This window comes from Candoia aspera, chromosome 2 (genome assembly GCF_035149785.1).
Source record: "Candoia aspera isolate rCanAsp1 chromosome 2, rCanAsp1.hap2, whole genome shotgun sequence".
Classification (NCBI taxonomy): Eukaryota; Metazoa; Chordata; class Lepidosauria; order Squamata; family Boidae; genus Candoia; species Candoia aspera.
The window spans coordinates 195,499,654-195,519,635 of NC_086154.1; the positions used below are offsets into that span (position 1 = coordinate 195,499,654).

A 19,982-nucleotide genomic window follows, 5' to 3' on the forward strand; every position below is an offset into this window, starting at 1 on the left:
ATCCTAAACATACACACAAGTGGTTCTACTCATATATCAGGTTAAATTAGGACTCATAGGTTACAAGCCACAATAGTAGGTTCATACAATACTCTAAGCTGAAACTAAACAAAATATTATAGCATGGAGATGGATATGCTGACAAGCGGACCCTGCCATAGCGCAGGAATAACGCTAGGAAGAAAAAAGTGTAATGTGCTACAGTGTATATGTAGTATCAGCAATGCCCAAAACTACTAGCTTGAGTGCCAGCAGTAACATGTAAGCTGTGCTCAGAGTTCTATATGCATAAGATACACAAACACTTATGAATTCATAAATCATAAATTATGGAGTTCATAAATTCGATTCGGTGCATGTTTACTTAGAAATAAATCTGACAGACTTCACTGGGGATTATTCCTAAGCAAGTGTGCAGAGATTTGCTGCTCTGCATTAGCGTGCAACTTTCAGTGACTCACAGGTTGTTCTTACACTACACCTTGTCTTTAGAAATTGTACATTTTCTTCCACTTTTTACAGACCATTGTCAGTCCACTGAAATCCACTGTTTCTGTTGCCCTACTAGCTATTTACAAAACTGATGTATGTATTGTGTGGTGCCTTCACTGTAATTCATTACCAGCTAATTGTAATGTCTCAGTTATGCTAAAAGCACTGTAATGTAGAAGTAACAATATACAGTATGTTTGTCATGAGTGAGGATGGCGAGCAGGGGGCTCCCATCCAGGCTGTAAAGCGCATGCGTAGTACTGAGGAATTAGGTGGCCATTCAAAGAGACACAGATCGGGCCCGCCTTAGTCTTTGGGGTTTATATGTCTGGGTTTTTCCCACACTTCTTCAGTTTGTTAGGATTCTCTGTTATGTAGCAGTAATAAGACACTGGAGACCTATTCCTTGTCTCAGCGTGGTTCCTGGCTGTTAGGACAATGTTACTAGAAAAGCTACATTTTAAAAAATGCAAAAATTGAACTTTTTTTTAGGCATATTTAATTAAAGTAAATCTCATTGTGTCCAAAGTAGTTTGCTCTCTTTTAAGCAAAGCCACTATAATATGTGGCTCAGCATAATTACAGACAATGTTTTCTTAGAGTTCTTTCTCACTGCTGTGCTAAAGTGCTATTTACCTGTCTTTCAGTGAGCGGAAATACTGTCTATCGTGGCATAAATTGTGCTGCCCCCATTGCTGATTCAGGTTCTGCAACTGTAATAAGATTATCAAAAGGTGCTGTCCTTACCCATTGTGGGCCAAATTAAGGAAAGGGATTGGTGGATTCCCCTGGCTTTAATACCTTTCCAACTAAGCTTTTTCTGCTGGTGGAAAAACAACTGTCAGTTGTTCTATCCCAAACCTGGGTGGGTTGGGTGAGTATAGGCAGATAGTTAGAATAGCAGGTTTAATTACCCTGACTTGCCTGACTAATAAGTAACCAGTGTGGAGGGGTGTGTGGGGTGAAGCAGGAGGGAGCACTCATCATATTCCCTGCAACCTGTACTCTGTGTCTGTGACCTGTCAACTGGGCTATTTCTGAACATGGGTCTAGCGCTCTTCTGAAAGAATGAAATCCATGGCCAAAGATAGGTCAGCTGACAGATAGCAAGTGCAGAGGAAGGGGTGTGCGTGGCATGAGTATTTGGGTAGTCTCTCTCACTTTAACCTATGCTCATTTTCCACACCTGTGATACATCAGTTGGGCAATTTCTGAACATGCATCTAAGGGTCTTTCAATAGCATGCTAAATCTGTGTTTCAAAAACAGGTACCAACGTGTACTTACAGGGAGCCTGCATTAGACCTGACAAGCACTTGGGAAAGGGCTATTTAGGCAGTATGCAGGCAGATGCCTCTGCAGAAGATGAGTGTCCCAGCCTTGTGATGAAATTTTCTGTAGAGAGTAAGGAAGATGACCTTGAGAAAGATATGCAAGATCTGTTACAAGGTGATGAGGGATGAAAAATAATTTAAGTCTTCCACAGACAGATAGCATTTGTAAGCGGTCAGACAGACATCTTCCTAATCCACTGAAGTATAAGAAGAGGGAGGAGGTATAGGACCAATTAGACTTGCAAGATTCTTTTATTGCAGCCAGTCTCAATAAAAGTTGTTTTAGCCATCCTTTGGAGTTGATTTCTTGGGCTTGTCCACCCATTTGGGCTGGTTTCTGAGTCTGGGAATGAAATTCTGGTGTTTCCAAAAAATTGCAGATCAAGAACAGATAGACATTTTTGTGGTATCAAATAAGCAGTTAGCATCCTCCCCTTAAACCAAGTCTTGGTAAGAAAATAGATCAAAGGCAGTAAGGAGGTCCTGCCTTAACATGCAAAAAAATGAGGGCCAAGGCACGCATAGCCAGTTTCCAAGGTTATGTGGCCTAATCACTTGCTCACTGCAGTAAACCTGCCTACTTTGAACCTGTAAGAATTTTGCTTTCTTACGAGTGGAGCAGATCTTTTAAGCCAAAATGGCCATGGAGGGCAATGCTCTGTGACCAGAAGCTGGGAGCATGCCCACAGAAGCCTAAAGTGACCAAAAGGTGGTAGGCAGATCCAATTCCTCACTGTGTTAGCAACCAGGTGGTCAGTGAAGGGTGTTATATTCATAGCAAATGTTGTGTCGCAAGTAGAGGGCAACCAGCACAGTTAAGGATGACTTCAAGTACCTGAGATATAGGCTGGGAATGAGATAAGAACAGGGTGGGGAGGAATAAAGCTCTTTATTTAGATTTACATCCTCCCTTTCATGCAAGAACACAGAGTTCTCTCTCCTTTCCCCCCCACAACAACCTCCCTGTGAAGTGGGTTGGGGTGAGAGAGAATGACTGCCCTGAAGACTTCCAGTGAGCATCTGTAGACTAGAACCTGGGTATTACTAGTGCCAGTGCAACACCTTGACAACTGTACCCTGTTGGTTATCCTGGCATGTACATGCCATGGTTAGGGACAAGTGAAAAAGAGCCCTTAGAAAGCAAACACCTCAGTTATTTTACTAATCTGTGTGTCTACAGTTTTCCCCTGAATCCTATAACTGACCCTTTTTCTTCTCACTATTGTTTGAAAATTGTGCTGTGGGGGACATGGTTTCTTAGCAAAAGTGCAGGGTCTCCTTTCATGGCAGATGATTTATTAGGAGAGAAAAACTAAAAACTTTTAACATTAGACATTTTGTCACCTATATATGAACATGTGCAAAATGATAAATAAGCTGTTAGTAGGAAAAACGCTTTGAAAACAGACTGTTTTTATATAATTTCCAATCGTACAGTGATGTACTCATCATGACCATATAAGATAATTGTAATAAAAGGTCCTTTTTAAAATAGAAGTTACTGTCATAACAATTTGGACTTAACACTTGGTATAAAGTAAACATTAAAGTAACTATATTAAGTAACAATTTATAACTTTTATTTTCTTCAAACACTCTTATGTTTCCACTTAGGAAACATATACAGTTAAGAGAAATTATGAACCTGCATAATATATGCAGAGATAAATTCCAGCATTCCCATTGAAATGATGGTGTCATGTTCACTGTTTTGATGTGCACTGTACATCGCAACGTTTCACATGCCATGGTGCTGACGCGCGTTTATGGTGGGAGGGAGCTGCTGTGAAACATTGTGCCAAGCTCCGTATCTGTGGAATGTGTTTGGGTTATGTGCTCGGCTCAAGGACTTTTCCCGCGGACCATCAGGAGCCGTTAGGAGCACCTGGGATTGTGAGCCTGGGAAGATTCTACGGGGGGAGGGATCTCGTTTGTACCGAGGGTTTTTTAGTTTGCATTTGGCGCGCTTTTATCATTCTCAGCTTTCTTTGTGATCCTGCATACTATTCTTTAATAAATCAGATACCTTTATGAACCTGTTCGGGAGTCTGATGGTGTTTTAGGATAGGCAGTCATTACAGATGGAACAACAGCGATTTTTTGTAATCCCCTTATTTTACAATGCTATCCATCAACTGATATAACTGGATTTAAATAATTGAGTCTAAGCTAGTTTACATAAAACTATGGTGGTTTAAATGGAAAATTCATTTAGTCATAATTTTTCATATGACTACAAAAAACATTTTCACTATTTTATCATGAACTCATCACTTTAAGTAGGCAAAGTGCTTTAGAAAGTTGATTTTATTCATTCCATCTGTAGCTAAAAATAATCTAATTGTTCTGATGTGAAATTGAGTATAGAAAATCATGGCAGAGCCAGTAAACATGTCAAAGAACAAGAGGAGATTTTGAAACTCTACTGCTATGGAATGACTAGGACTCTCCAGAATTAGGATTCAATACAAATCAAAAAGTTTATAATAAGTAAGGATCATGTAATTACCACAGTCTGTTTAGGATTGAGGAATACATAACAGCAAGTACATGGAGACAACTATTTCTGAAGTTTTAATATTTTGCAGAACAGTATTCAGAGGAATTCGTTATGGCACTTTCTTGGACACAAGACTTCTCTGACTGTATGAAAATGTGTGGGATCTCTCCTCCCACTCCAGGGGAAACTGCTCTGATCACTGTTGCTTATACTGTTAATAGGACCAACTAAAAGATCACAAAATAGTATTTCAAATTTGCTGGTATTGGTGCATTTAAGAAAAGGTCCTTAAAACAGAATTTTAGGGATCATTTAGTAGAATCAGCCTAATGTCCTCCAAATGCAGTACAATATATAATTACTTGCTACCCTCTAATGATGGAGGACTCCAACAACCACACACACCAGGTTTCCCCAAGCTTGTACCCAGGCATTTGATATTTTTGTATAACTTTACCACAAAATATCATGTTGGATTTGATCTAATGTACAAACTTGTGGAAGATAATTTTGAATTGTGATTGTGTCCGCTAAATATTAAGCTTATCCTCCTAGTTTGGTCTCATTTGCAAAATTAAGACAACACTGGTTTTCCATTCCATTCTCCAAGTTTTCTATAAAGTTGTTGAACAGTGCAGGGCCAAAAACAAATCCTACAGTAATTCATCTGATACTTCTCTCCAGGTGGATACAGAATAGTTTATGAGCAATATGGCAGAATGATTTATGTGCAAATTCACCCAACAGTGATACATTCTAGTCCATATTTATCCACCTTGTCCACCTGAGGATATTGTGAAAGTCTTTGTCAAAAGCACTTTTTCTCTCTTGGAAAGTGGGAAAACTATTTTAATCACTATGTCATAAAAAGAGAGATTATTACTCTATTAATCCATACTATCAGATTAATAAATTGATTAATTCTACTACTTCACTGAGTAGACAGTGAACTAACTGGTTGATAGATTCTCAGGACCTCCTTCCTATTTTTGAATAATGGGAGTATTTCTTCTCCAATCTCAGACAGCTCACCAGTTCTGTAGGAATTTTTTTGTAATTACTGCCAGGGGTTCCAAGATCAATTCTACCACATCCTTAAACACACATTCTTGGATGTAGTTCATCTGGCAATGAAGACTTAAATTAATTCAAGATCGCAAGATGGCTTCTTCTTATACTTTTATCAGTCCTTAGATGCATTTTCCCCTTTACTAATTCATGTTAAGACCTTTCTCCTCTTCTGAGGGAACACAGTCACAAAGGTGTTAAGCCTTTCCCTATTATCTTATTTCTCTACGTTTTACTTTTTGGACATATTGCAGAACCTCTTCCCCATTTTGTTTTGCATTCCTCACCAGCCTCCATTCATTCTGAGTTTTGCCTTCCTGACCCTACTCCAGTAGGCCCAAGCTACAGTCTTCACTCCTCCTCAATTATTATCCCTTCCTTCCATTCCAATACGTTATCTTTTTGGCCATTGCTTCCATATCCCAGACATCTCCATTCTGCTATTCAGCAAGGTGGTTGTTTGTCCATAGAAGCCTCTTAGAAGTTTTCTAATTTTTCCTGTTTTTTTTTTCCTTCTCATGGAGTTTGTTTATAACTGTGCTGTTAGTATCTTGTCTTTCAAGATCTCCCATTCCTGTTGAGCTGTGAGGGCTGAAGCGGCAAGATGAGAATAAAGAACCCCAGGCCAAATAAGCCTCTTATGTAAACATGGTACAGATGCCCCCTGAATTCCAATGTGGAAAAACAGCAAAAAGTCTATTATCACAAAATGATGGGAGAAAGAGATCTAAGATTAAACCCTGAGTCTGACACACAGGCATCTTTATATAGTTGGGTTCCTAATTCTGTAGCAGTTCATCTTCTGCCTTACTCTAATTTGCAGTGAAACTTTAATCTATTTATACCTTTAATCTAAGGTTCTCCTCTTAGCTAGTGCAAAGTTGGAAGAGTAGTTGAAGAGTCATGAATCAAAATGAGCCTACATGAAATCTGACATGGATTGTTCAGACAGTGGACAAATGGATTTCTTCAAACCAGAAGGGAAGAGACATGGATAGGTTCAAGGGTAAAGGTACAACATAGGACATACATACATACTCCAGTAGCGTTTCCGCTGGTATGAATTGACCAAGAAAGAGATCAATCCAGTGTATGACTACTATAAAAATGGCTAATTCCATAGTATGAATTATGAAAGTACTGAAAGTAAAACTGCTCATTCTATAATGCCATTACACAACTTGTAACATGTACAATTCTATTCATTGAACCAAAAAAAGGATTTTGCATAACTGGAACAGATGCTAAAAAAAGCAGCCAATGTGATTAGTCGGGTGCATAATCTCTCCTATGAGGAAAAGATACCAATGTTTCCATTTTAGTTTGGTAAAAAGACAAGAAAGGGGAAATAATTACATAGGTGGAGCAACTGGATAGAGAAATTTGTTGGTTTTGCTAAATACTACAGTCCAGCACCATCCAATTAAATTGAATGGAGGTCATTAAAGACAGAAAAATACTACACAGTGTAAAGTTAAGCTGTAGAATTTGTTACCACAAAATTTAATTATGGCCACCAACTTGTTATTTTAAAACAGTATTAGATACATTGTTGGCTATAAATTTCCTCCTCTAGCAGAAATGAATTCCAGTTACTGGAGAACATGAGCGGGCAGGATGATTTATCCGCTTATCCTGTCTGTGGGCACCCTGTCTGTGGCCACTGTGGGAAAAAATTGCTGAACTAAACAGGTCTTCAGCTTAGTCTTTCACAGTTCTTGTATTCCTGTGTTCTCATTTGACTGTATCTACTGGTATGTTTATTAGAAGTATCTTCTACCATTTTCAGGAACCTGCTTAATAAAATTATAGGAAGAGCACAAGATACTCTGGTTTGGAGCCTCTGAGATAGTTTTTGCAGAAAAAAGTGTGATTAATGGTATTTAAACAGTTTTTGATAGTAGATTAATATATAAGTGCAGAGATAGGCAACATTTTGGAGTTAGGAGAATAGTTGGAATTTTGAGAGCATGACATGAATGACTTCACAAAATGAGTGTGACTGGAGCCTTGCCTATTCACAGCATGACTGCCATAATGGTATGGCAAATCACAAAACCCATTTATCTTCCTAGTGGACCTTTGTGGGCCCCAAAAGCATTGCTGCAAAGACATAAACATTTTCCCCCTCTTTTCCCTCCAAGCCATTAATAAAATTATTGAAGAGTACAGAACCAGGACCTGATCCTTGTGCCATCCAACTTGGTCCCTCTCTCCAATTTGATGAGGAACCACTGATAGGCATTCTGAAGGGTATGATTTTTCAGCCAGCTTTGTATGCATTTAATTGCCATGCCATCCAGTGCCCATTTAACTAGGTTGCTGATCTACACGGCATGAAGTACTTTGTTAAATGTGTTGCTGAAATCTTAATACAGTCTAAGAAGGAAATAAAAAAAATGAGATATGGTTAGTCTGGGAATACTTGTTTTTGAAAAATCAGTGCTGAGTTTATGATAATTAGTGCATTCTTTTCAAGATCAGTGTCTTTATAATCTTCAATTTTTCCCAAGTATTGTATCAAACTGCCTGGTCTGTAATTTGCCCCTTTTTGAAGACAGAAATGTATGGTTTCCTCCATTTTTATTTGCTCAATTTCTAAGCCACCTCAATTATCCAAATGACTCTAGGATGTGTAGAATGTATTAAAACAATAATACAAATTTATGTATGTATGTATGTATGTGCCTTTGAGTCAGTGTTGACTCCTGGCTAGGCTGACCTTATGTTCCGTTTTGAACAGGACAGTCCCGTTTTTTTAACATTTCCAGACTGTCCCGTTGTTTTAATATAAATGTTTATTTTGTCCCGTTTTCTTAAAAACCTTACTTAAAAATTGAAAGTTCCTGCGAACCTGTCAGAATGCAGTCTGACTTTGAGCGGAAGGAGGGGGACCTCAGCAGAAATGGGGGGGGGGAAAGCCACAGAGCTCAACCCGGCGGGAAACCTAAAAAGTAAAAAACAGGACCAGTGGAGGAATGGCTTGTCCGGGACAACCGTTCACTAGACTCTCCAGCCCAGCCTTGCCTCTTTCAAACAAAGGAATCCGAAGATTCCCAGCCTGAGAAAAGCAGAGAAGTTCCTGCCTGCTGATCCAGCCTGACGCCCAGCCCTGCCCTGTTCGGCCATCTCAATATCCCGTTTTTAACCCCATCCTGTTTTGCCATCCCAATGTCCCATTTCTGTCTCAAGGAAATATGGTTAGACTACTCCTGGCGACTGCCTGGACAAATCCTTGCAGTTTTTTTGGCAAGGTTTTTCAGTAGTGGTTTGGCATTGCCTCCTTCCTAGAGCTGAGAGAGAGTGACGGGCCCAAGGTCACCCAACTGGCTTTGTGCCTAAGGTGGGACTAGAACTCTGTCAGGGTAGCCTTACTCCCAATAAGACACGGACTCATTTAGAGGGTCTAAGGATTTCCGGTTTATTGAAAGCAGATTGCATACGTAGAAAAAAGACGGGAATGCGGGCGTGGTAGCGGGGTACCCCGTTTATACCCGCGTGGCAGACCTTGTCCTCCTCCACCCCCCATTGTCCCACAAGCTGGATCCGGATGGGCGATCTGCAGCGGTATGGGTCTGTTGATGGGCGATTTGGGTGATCTCCGCTGGTCTCCTTTGTCTTCTCATCCTTGTCCGGTGCAGGTTCGTCCCCCGGGGTAATGTGTGGAAGTTCCCCCGGTCTGTTAATGGTTCTTAGGTCCGGGCAGAGGTGTGCCTCTATTGTGCTGGTGATTGTTTTAGGCGTTTGTGTGCTTAAAGGATAATGGTTATCCCTTCCTCCTTCCTGATAGGCATGTTCCCCGTTGTGATGCACATATGCCTTGCAACGGGGGACATGACATACTGCCCCCCCAAGAAAACTCTAAGGTGCCGGTTTGTCCGGGTATGCTTCGTGGAAGCGTTTGACAAGCCGCTTTGCTAACACCACTTGCGCTTGTACCCACTCAGGGTGGGGAAAATGTTTCCATCTGATGAAGTACTGTAAGGTGCCCCTTAGCCTCCTGGAGTCTAGTATCTCCTTAATTTCAAAATGTTGTTGTCCATCTATCATGATGGGCGGGGGCGGGGGGGGTTTCGTTGTGCCATTTTGAAGGGGTGACTGGTTTTAGTAGGGCACAATGGAACACTGGGTGTATGCGCCTCAAGTTGTGTGGTAGCTCCAACTTGAAAGTCACTGGGTTGATGATTTCCATGATTGGGAACGGACCAATGAATTTGGGTGCCAGTTTCTTCGAGGGCTGTGGGAACTTGATGAACTTAGTGGAGAGGTAGACCCTATCTCCCACTTTGAAGTTCGGCTGCGCCGCCCTGTGGTTGTCTGTGAACTTTATGTATGTTGCTTGAGCGTCTGAGAGAGCCAGCTGGATGACGGGCCAAACCGTAGCCAGTTGCGCCGCCCAGTCATCTGGGGAACAGGGCGGGGTGTCTGGCTGGGGCAGTTCCGGGATCGGAACAAAGTCTCTACCGTAAACCACTTTGAATGGGGTGTGACCTGTGCTCTGGTGCACTGCATTGTTGTAGGCCACCTCGGCAAAGGGTAGCAGGTCTACCCAGTCGTCCTGTTGATAGTTTATAAATGATCATAGGAATTGCTCCAGGGTGGAGTTAAGAATCTCCATAGAGCCATCTGTGTGGGGGTGCCAAGCCGTGGACAGTGCTTGCTTGGTACCAATTAGTTTTAAAAATGCCTTCCAGAATCTGGAGGTAAATTGTGTGCCCCTATCAGTCACCAAACGGGAGGGGGCGCCGTGAAGTTTATAGATGTGATTTAAAAAGAGGCGTGCCAGCTGTTGCGCGGAGGGGATGGAAGCGCAGGGTGTAAAGTGTGCCTGCTTGGAGAAATAGTCTTTTACCACCCAGATGACCGTTTTTCTTTGGCTGGGTGGTAGATCTACAATAAAGTCCATCGAGATTTCCTCCCAGGGGCGGGAGGGGCTTGCTACTGGCTGCAACAGTCCTTGAGGCTTCCCCACTTTTCGTTTTGACATGGCACATGTGGGGCAAGCAGCGACATATTCTTTAACGTCCTTCCTAAGAGTAGGCCACCAGAATTGTCGCCTGGTTAAATGCAGCGTTTTGACAAACCCAAAGTGCCCAGCCGTCTTGTCATCGTGTGACCTGCTCAGAACTTCCGCTCGCAACTGTTCTGGCGCATACAAGTTATTCTGTTTCCAAGCTAGGCTGTTCATAAAAGATACATTGTGTAGGTTATTTTGTAACCATGTGTCTGTTTTGATGGCTTGAACAAACTGTTGTTGCAAGTTCAGTGAAATTGACATGCGTCTCCCTCCGTCCGCGGGTGTTTGTGCTGGGGTACGTTGGGTTCTTGTTTGGCTGCACGTGGCGGCATGGCAGCCCAGCTGTGTGTCGGTCCACACAGTACCCACAATGTCCGATGCCTGACTGGCATCCTGAGGCCGCCTGGAAAGAGCATCTGCTAGGAAGTTCTTCCTCCCCGGTATGAACTTTAATTTAAAGTCAAATCGGCTGAAGAACTGCGCCCAGCGTACTTGCTTGGGGCTGAGGCGTTTTGGAGTGCTGAGAGCCTCTAGGTTTTTGTGGTCTGTCCAGACCTCAGAGGGGCAGGTGGCCCCTTCCAGGAGGTGCCTCCATGTCTCTAGGGTGGCTTTGACTGCGAATGCCTCCTTTTCCCACACGTGCCATCTCCGTTCCGTTTCAGAGAACTTGCGGGAAAGGTACGTGCAGGGCTTCAGCTGATCGTCAGAATCCCGCTGAAGCAGGAGTGCCCCAATGGAGAAGTCGGATGCGTCAACTTGTACGACGAAAGGCTTGGTGGGGTCGGGGTGTTGCAGCACTGGCTCTGCTGTAAAGAGGCTTTGGAGGTGATCAAAAGCCCTTTGACAGTCAGTAGTCCAGTTCAGGAGCGCTCCCGGGTTCCGTGACCTTCGTGTGTCTCCCAAGCCCTTTGTATGGAGTAGGTTAGTTAGAGGTGACACAATTTCCGCCAGTCCCTGGATAAAACCCCTGTAAAAATTCGTAAAACTGAGGAAACTTTGGAGTTGCCTCCTCGTGCGTGGGCGCTCCCATGCCAGAATGGCTTGGACCTTACTTGGGTCCATCTCGATGCCCCTCGCCGAGATTCTGTAATCCAGGTAGTCAATTTGTGATTTATGAAACTCACACTTGGAGAGCTTGGCGAATAGCTCTGCCTTGCGGAGTTTCCTGAGCACTTGCTTCACTAAGCGTTCATGCTCTTCTTCCGTCTCTGAATATATTAAAACATCATCTAGGTAGAGAAGTACCCCCTTGAATAAGTGGTCGTGCAAGACCTCGTTAATTAACTGCATAAACACTCCTGGTGCACCCGCCAACCCAAATGGTAAAACTTTATATTGAAATGACCCCAGCGGGCAATTGAAAGCCGTCTTCTGCTCATCCCCCTCCCGTATTCGTATTTGGAAATAGGCTTCCCTCAGGTCCAGCTTTGAGAATATCTTGCCCTTCGCCAGGTGTGCGAGTATGTCCTTGATTAGGGGTAAGGGGTATTTATTTGAGATGGAAGTGGCATTCAAACCGCGGTAGTCCGTACAGAGCCTCAGTGACCTGTCCTTTTTTTCCCTAAAGAGGACTGGGGCTCCGACTGGTGAGTTTGCAGGCTCGATAAAGCCCCGTGCTAAATTTTTGTCTACGAACTCCCGTAATGCTGCCAGCTCCTTCTGGGTCATCGCATAAATTTTGGGCTTTGGTAAGGGTGTGTTAGGGACCAGTTCTATAGCGCAGTCCATTTTTCTGTGGGGTGGGAGTTTGTCTACCTCTGTTTCGCCAAACACATCGGCAAACTCTGCGTATCTGGCTGGCAGGCCATCCAGGGTTGCTGCCTCCAGATGCATCGATGTAGTCGCCGCCCTCCCCATTGCAGCACGGGGAACCCGATCCCCTGTGGGTGCTCGATAGCGCCCATCCGAAAACGTAATTTCCCTGGTTTTCCAGTTTATTTGTGGGTTGTGTTGTACTAGCCACGGGATCCCCAGGATGATTAGGGGTTGGCCCACAGGTGCCATGACGAACGGCAGTCTTTCTCTGTGGCTGCCGAGCTGCAGCGCAACTTTGTCAGTGTATTGGGTGACCAGGCCCCCTCCCGCTGCTGATCCATCAAATTGTGTAAACACAATGTGGTGCTGAAGTGGATAGCAGCGGAGGTTTAAAGCAGCCGCCAGGTCCGGGTGCATCAGGCACTTGGAGCAGCCGGAGTCAATTAGAGCCCAAACTTCTGCTGATTCTCCACCGTGGGTTAGGGTGACTTTCATGTACAGGGTGGGACAATTAGCACTCACCCCTAAGTTGTCGCGCCCCTTGTTTTCTTCCACCTGTCCTCTGGCGCTCCTCAGGGCAGGTGGCTGGCGTTTCCCGCCGGTTCTTCTTGGTCGCTTTCCTCTTCTTCGATGGAGTAAGGGAAGTCCTTTGCTGTGGTTTCACCCGTCGCGACTGGCATTTTCCTGGGTGCTGGGGTTGGCTTGGTTGGCGCCTTCCACGAGCTGTCCCTCGCCTTCGCTGTCGGGCAAGCTGCTGCCTTGTGGTCCTCCTTCTCGCACCGAAGGCACTGACCCTTGGCGAACCGTCGCTCCCTTTCTTCTTTCCAGGGCTGGGGTCTCGACCTCGCCGGTCCTGCTGTTGTTGGGGGTCCTCTCACCGACTCTGCATGCTGCGCCTCCCTCTTTGCCTGGAGGAAGGTGTCCTGGGCGTCCTCTGCCTCTCCGGCCAGCAGGATCCACTCCACCAGAGTGTTGGGGTTGCTCCTGCACAATGCCCACCTTAGGACGTTCAGGTTTAGACCCTCCTTGAACCGTTCAATGAGGGTGGACTGCGACCAGACTTTGACCTTCCCAGCCAGGTCTTGGAACTCCATGGCATAATCTGCCACGCTGTCCTTGTTTGAGGGTTTTCAGGGCTCTTTTTGCCCTCTCCCTTTCCAGGGGGTCTCTGAAGTGCAGGTATATTGCCCAGAGGAACTCGTCGCAGTTCTCGAGTTCTGGGGCACCTGCCTGGCATAACTGGACATACCAGTCAGCCGCCCGTCCTTTTAATTTGATTGAGATGGCATTTATTTTGCCCTTTTCCGTTCGGAAGCAGGGACCCCATTCCTCCATATAGTTCCTCATGTTTGTGAGGAAAAAGTTTTGTGGGGTCCCCGTTGAACTTGACCCAGAAGTCCTTTATCGCCGGTCTCGGTGGGCTCCAAGCCACATCTGGGCATCTAGGTGTGCTTCGGGCAGTTGGGGCTCTTTGGTCTCGACGTGGGGATTCCCTCCGCCGGGCTTCGGGTGGTGTTGGTCCCATCTCATGCCGGCTCCAGCATCGTTCTAGCTGTCTCGCCATCGGGGTGGGAGGGGGGGTAGTAGCCCATCTGGCGGGTTCTTGGAAGTGGACTGCCTGGCGCTGTGTCGTCCTCCGGACGTCTCCTCCCTCTCTCCGGCTGGCGCGTCTCCAAGGGGGGGGTAAGGGGTGTCGGGCTTCTGGTGCCTGGCCCCTCCGTGCCCCGGCTGTGGGATTCGTACGCCTCTGCTAACCTCAGGAGCAGCTGCTGCATTGCCTCCAGCTTGTCCTCGACTGCGCTCAGCCTTGCTGCCGTTCGCGAGCCCTTCTTGGTGCGGTTGCCCCGCCGCTCCCCTTTGGTTCCCGACACCGTGGGTGATGGGACGCCTCGCGGTTCCTCCGAGGCTCCGGGTGATCCGGGCGAGGATTCCTCCGTCCAGTCGACGGTGACCCACATGCCTTGGGATTCACGGGTGGCGTTTGCCGTCGCTTCTCCCTCCGAGCTCAATCCCGAGCTCTCCTGGACCTCGCGCCATTGGGGCATCGGGCATCTGCCGTTCGTTGGGTTGGGTGTTCCGTTGCCGGTCGCTGGGTAGCCGCCTTGTCGGATGAGTTCTTCCATCACTAGCTTGGTTCCCTCACAGATTGGATCTGGGATGGCGCTAGTGGAAAAATTTTTTTTTCGATTCCCGTCTTTATGTCAGGGTAGCCTTACTCCCAATAAGACACAGACTCACTTAGAGGGTCTAAGGATTTCCAGTTTATTGAAAGCAGATTGCATACGTAGAAAAAAGATGGGAATGCGGGCGTGGTAGCGGGGTACCCCGTTTATACCCGCGTGGCGGACCTTGTCCTGTTCCACCCCCCATTGTCCCACAAGCTGGATCCGGATGGGCGATCTGCAGTGGTATGGGTCTGTCGATGGGCGATTTGGGTGATCTCCGCTGGTCTCCTTTGTCTTCTCATCCTTGTCCGGTGCAGGTGTGTCCCCCGGGGTAATGTGTGGAAGTTCCTCCGGTCTGTTAATGGTTCTTAGGTCCGGGCAGAGGTGTGCCTCTATTGTGCTGGTGATTGTTTTAGGCGTTTGTGTGCTTAAAGGATAATGGTTATCCCTTCCTCCTTCCTGATAGGCATGTGTGATGCACATATGCCTTGCAACAGGGGACATGACAAACTCTCAGTCTCCCGGTTTCTAGCCTGGCGCCTTAACCATTACACCAAACTGGCCCATTTAGAAATAGAAACAAAAATACAAATAGAAAACAGTAATACATTCTGTGTGTGCGTCTGCATGTGTGTGTATTTGTGTATATTTATAAAAAATGAGTGAAACACCAGAACCAACGTATAAAAGCTCAGTATCATCAGTGTAGGGGTTTCTGTAGAGCATGATTTTAAAAAGTCATGATAACAGCCATTCTGTGTTGAAACTCTGCATGTTTTTTATGCATGTCACAAACAAAAAACAGATGGAACTTTGAGCGCACCATTGTGGTCATCATCTTGACTTTTTTTTTTTAACCATAACCTGTTGACATCCCTGGTGTAGGGCCACAAAGCACCCTGCTTCAGGATCTGTTGAAAAAGCCACATTTTAAGGGGGTTTCTTAAACAACAAGGGAGTCAGCACCATGTGGAATTTGGGGGAGGAGATGCTATTTCACAAGGCACCTGCACCCACAGAAAAGGCGTTTGTCAAGGTCCCACAAGATGACATAATTTTAAAGGTGGGATCTGGAACATCTGCTGAAATGTAACTAGAGGGATGGTCCTATACATAATCAAGCCCTATGCCATGATGGGGTTGTATATGATGACCAGCACTTTGAATTCCATCCAGAAGCTGAAGTTATTGAGGACTTTTCTGATTCTCTAGGATTTCTCAAAGATAATACATAAGGATGGAGCCAGACTATTAGCTAGTTCCAGTAGTATCCTAGAATATATTTAACTTAGCCCTGGAGATTAAACACATTCAGAGTAACGAGGTCTTAAGCTTCAATCTGCTCCTTCATTCTGCTCCTCACAGTTTTTGTTAGAGGAAACTGAACACAGGAGGAGTTGAATAGCTTTCCCTTGTGTTACCTGCTAGCACTTTGCCATCTTCATTGAGCAGCTGGTATACTGCTTCTTTTCTTTTTCTTCTGGACTGAACGTATCTAAAGAAGCCCTTCGTATCCTTTGCTTCAGCTAGTCTGAGATTTTGTTTCCTGTCACCATCCCTACAGTTCTGGGCCACCTGTCTGTACTCTTCCTTTGTAACTTGGTCCTCTTTTCATTTTCTGTATGTGTCCTTTTTCAGTTTTCATATCTTCCCTAAGCCTTTTGTGTAGCCATGCTGGTGTCTTTTTCTATTGTCCATTTTTTTTCCTCACTTGAACTGTTTGGAATTTTATTTTTGGTATCTCCTTCAGGAACTCCTAGCCTTCCTGAGCTGCTTTTCTCATTAGGTTCTTCTGCTATGGCATTCTACTTATCGATGCTTTAGGCTTATTATAATTGCCTTTTTTGAAGTTTGACTAGACTCAGTTTTTCTTAAAATCTGGTACTCCAACCTTATATCATCACTTCTTCACTAACTTTCCTGCTATTTCTACTTCTTCAATCAAGTGTTCCCTCTATTTAATTTTATTAATTTAAAGAATTTTTAAAAACAAGTCAGATGGGCATAGAATGCATGGGAAAACACAAGTTGTGAATATTTATTTTCTGTATAAAGTGCAAACTCTCCCCCTGACCCCCTCATGTTGCATAAGATGTTTGTTTCAGTATATATCATTTGTTTCAGGTCAGATACAAGCCTAGATCTTGATTTACTCCTGCAAATTTATATAATTACAGTGATTTATTTGAAGACAGAATTTTTGCCCTCAGTAGCTTTCCCAGAAATAGATTGCAGTACTCTTGTCTTGTCTTGTCTTGTCTTGTCTTGTCTTGTCTTGTCTTGTCTTGTCTTTTGTCTTGTCTTGTCTTGTCTTGTCTTGTCCTGTCCTGTCCTGTCCTGTCCTGTCCTGTCCTGTCCATTTGAAAGACCACACAACCATGGCAATTGAGAATGAGCTATAATTTAATTATGTTTTTAAGAGCTTGTAAAAATTGCATTTGCAGAATCTATTTCTAGTTACTATTTGGAATTAATATATTTGACAATTTGTTGAATTGGATAACAGCTGGCAATTTTAAGAGATACATATTCAAAGACCAATCAAACTGTTCCCTTTTGGAGAGTAGGTCTGTATTCCTTGTTCCCTTATTGCATCATACATTCTATTTGATACTTGCTACAAATCATTTAGGTTCTCCACCAAGAACATAGCATTGTCTTAATACAAAAGTACAGGCATGTTCACACCCCCAACCAGCACACCTCTCATGTCACAAGCACATCTTAAGATACTAACATCATGAGGTAAAGTTATGTGCACACATTTCTATGATCTGCCCACATTTTGTAGAAACAGGAAAAATTGCTGGGATATTGTAGATAGTATATTGTGCTGAGTGATGCTATTTGAGAGGCAGGTATGGATTTGTGCATCTTTTGTGTTATTGTTCTTATTTTTTATGGTTTCAGGTTTATTGGATGCTGCTTTGGAAGGTTTGGTCTGGAGATAAAAACTTCCTATTTGCCATTATAATTAAAGCAGTCATATATAATTAAATTAAGTCATAAGGTACTTCCATGTTGTGCATACAATGTTTAATAAATAACAAATGATAGTATCAAAATCCAAATTGCACTCCAAAATAAATATTAGTAGTTCAGTATTATGCAAACAGATCCTCAATACCTAGTCCTATGAAATGAACCCTAAATATTACTCACATATCCAAAAGCTGTAAAATAATTTACTTTAAAATTGATAAACTTTAAATGTATGTTATATGTTAAATGTATAAGCAATTTTAATACTATAGTTTGTTTATGAAAGACATAATACCATTGTTGTTCCTTTAAATCCTATTTAATTATTTAAAATAATAAATTATCTTTAAAAAGCAGCTTGTAAATCTTTTGAGTTATACAGAAAAAGGGGAGGTATTGCAGCCTATATTTCCATCATTCACCCTTCTGTAATATGGTAATTTCCAGGTATTTTGGATTTCCACATATATTTGATCTGCACTGAAAGCCCAAGAAAGCAATTTCCGTAACCTCAACTATTGACCATGTTGGGTGAGGTTGATTGTACTTAGAGTCCTAAGCATCAGAAAGATATGTTTCCTTATTCAAATCCAATTTCCATTGTACATTTTCAGGTCATTACATTTCTGTGGATACCTCACAAGGAACAAGTGGTGACACAGCTGTATTGCTCAGCCCTGAACTGTACACAGGAGAGTGGAGCTGTATTCGACTTATATATCAGATTGCATCAGCTTCAGAATTGCCACTAGGTTCCATTGCCCTAAATCTATATATAAGAGTGGAAGGTGAAAGCTTTGATCATTTGCTTTGGACAACCACAGAACACTCGGAGAGTTGGCTCATAGCCAGTCTAGATGTAAGAAACAGGACAGACAGATTCAAGGTAAGCATTTGAAACAAATCACTGCATTCATTCCCAGTCATGCAGACAATATTCAAACATAAGACTTTGTTCTAAGTTTTGAAAGGCAATATTTTTGGTCTAGTTACATGTACAATGTAACAGTGGAAAGATGAGTGGAGACAACTATAGAACTTTTCATTTATGTATATGTCTTTTCTCATGAAACATAAATATTTGAAACAACCATAGTCATTTTTATATTTGTGAGAGGATATTGAACATCCACACATCAATTTGTATATTATATCCAGATGTTCTAATTAATCTGTAAATCAGGGTGGAACCTGTTGTCCTTCTTACGGCTTAATTGTACTATAAAACATACAGTATCAGAAAAGATCTTTGCTCTATATTTTATTTATTTATTTCATTATATTTATTTTATATCCTGCCTTTATTATTTTTATAAGTAAGTCAAGGTGGCAAACATACCTAATACTCCTTCCTCCTCTTATTTTCCCCACAACAACAACCCTGTGAGGGGGGTTGGGCTGAGAGAGCATGACTGGCCCAAGGTCACCCAGCCGGCTTCATGCTTAAGGCGGGACTAGAACTCTCAGTCTCCTGGTTTCTAGCCCAGCACCTTAACCACTAGACCAAACTGGCTCCCCTTTAGGCTTTTCTTAGCAAAAACAGGAAATTGCAGTATTTAAAGAAAAAAATAATGGAAAATAGTTTATTCTTTAGAATACAAACAATGTTCATTTCCACTTTGATCTTTCTCCATATAGTTTTGTAAGCAAACATGTATATATATATATATATACATCACCCCATTCCCTTTTGGAAACAGCAATGTTACTGAAAGTGGAAAAAAACAAAACAAAAGTATTGTAAAGATTAGGATAAGGGAAAAGCAAACATAGCTAAATCAAGTTTGCACCAAATCCACACATTATACCTTTTAATAGTTTTCTGTCCTGACATATTCTTACTTCCGTATAACAAAGTACGCAGAAGCAAAATCTTATACTGAGTTTTTTTGCTTCTTTTGACAAACATTCAATCTTTGCAACAGACCACATACTATCCACTACTTTTCTACCAGAATTTTCAGGTTTGCAGTTTTCCCATTTCTCCATGTTTAGGGAACATATGCTCTCTTTTTTTGCCATTTATGTATAACTTTCAATCATTCAAACTATTTTTTCTGTCAGCTGCAACTAACTTGGTCTTTGATACATTAATTTTCAGATCTATAGTCCATGCGCATATATCTTATTTGACATTTGCCGCAAATAATTTGGGTTCTTTGCTAGTGTTGTTTTAGTATACAGTATACAGTATGCACGTTCACATCCGCAACCAGCACACCCCTAACATCACCACAAGCCTTCCATATATACTTATCCATAAGTATAATGAGACATCACACCCTTGTTTTACTCCTAGTAAAGGTAAAGGTTTCCCTTGACGTAAAGTCCAGTCGTGTCCGACTCTAGGGGGCGGTGCTCATCTCCGTTTCTAAGCCTTGGAGCCGGCGTTGTCCCTAAGGACCCGTCCGTGGTCATGTGGCCGGCATGACTCACGGAACGCCGTTACCTTCCCGCCGAAGCGGTACCAATTAATCTACTCACATTTGCATGTTTTCGAACTGCTTGGTGTGCAGGAGCTGGGACGAGCAACGGGAGCTCACCCCGCCGCGCAGTTTCGAACCGCTGACCTTCTGATCGGCAGCTCAGCGGTTTAACCCGCAGCGCCACCGCGTCCCTGTTTTACTCCTAGCTTTGTGATAATCCATGTACAAAGCATCCCAATTATTC

The 19,982-nt window shown here is 43.2% G+C and overlaps 1 protein-coding gene across 2 annotated transcripts in view; it reads left to right on the top strand.

Moving 5' to 3' along the window:
- The window catches only part of MAMDC2 (MAM domain containing 2), a 75,885-nt gene that overhangs the window by 14,453 nt on the left and 41,450 nt on the right, over window positions 1–19,982 (top strand). For both annotated transcript variants that reach the window (XM_063295125.1, XM_063295124.1), the window contains exon 3: window positions 17,927–18,198. In XM_063295125.1, the coding sequence (XP_063151195.1) occupies window positions 17,927–18,198 (272 nt within the window). The remainder of the gene's footprint in view (window positions 1–17,926; window positions 18,199–19,982) is intronic.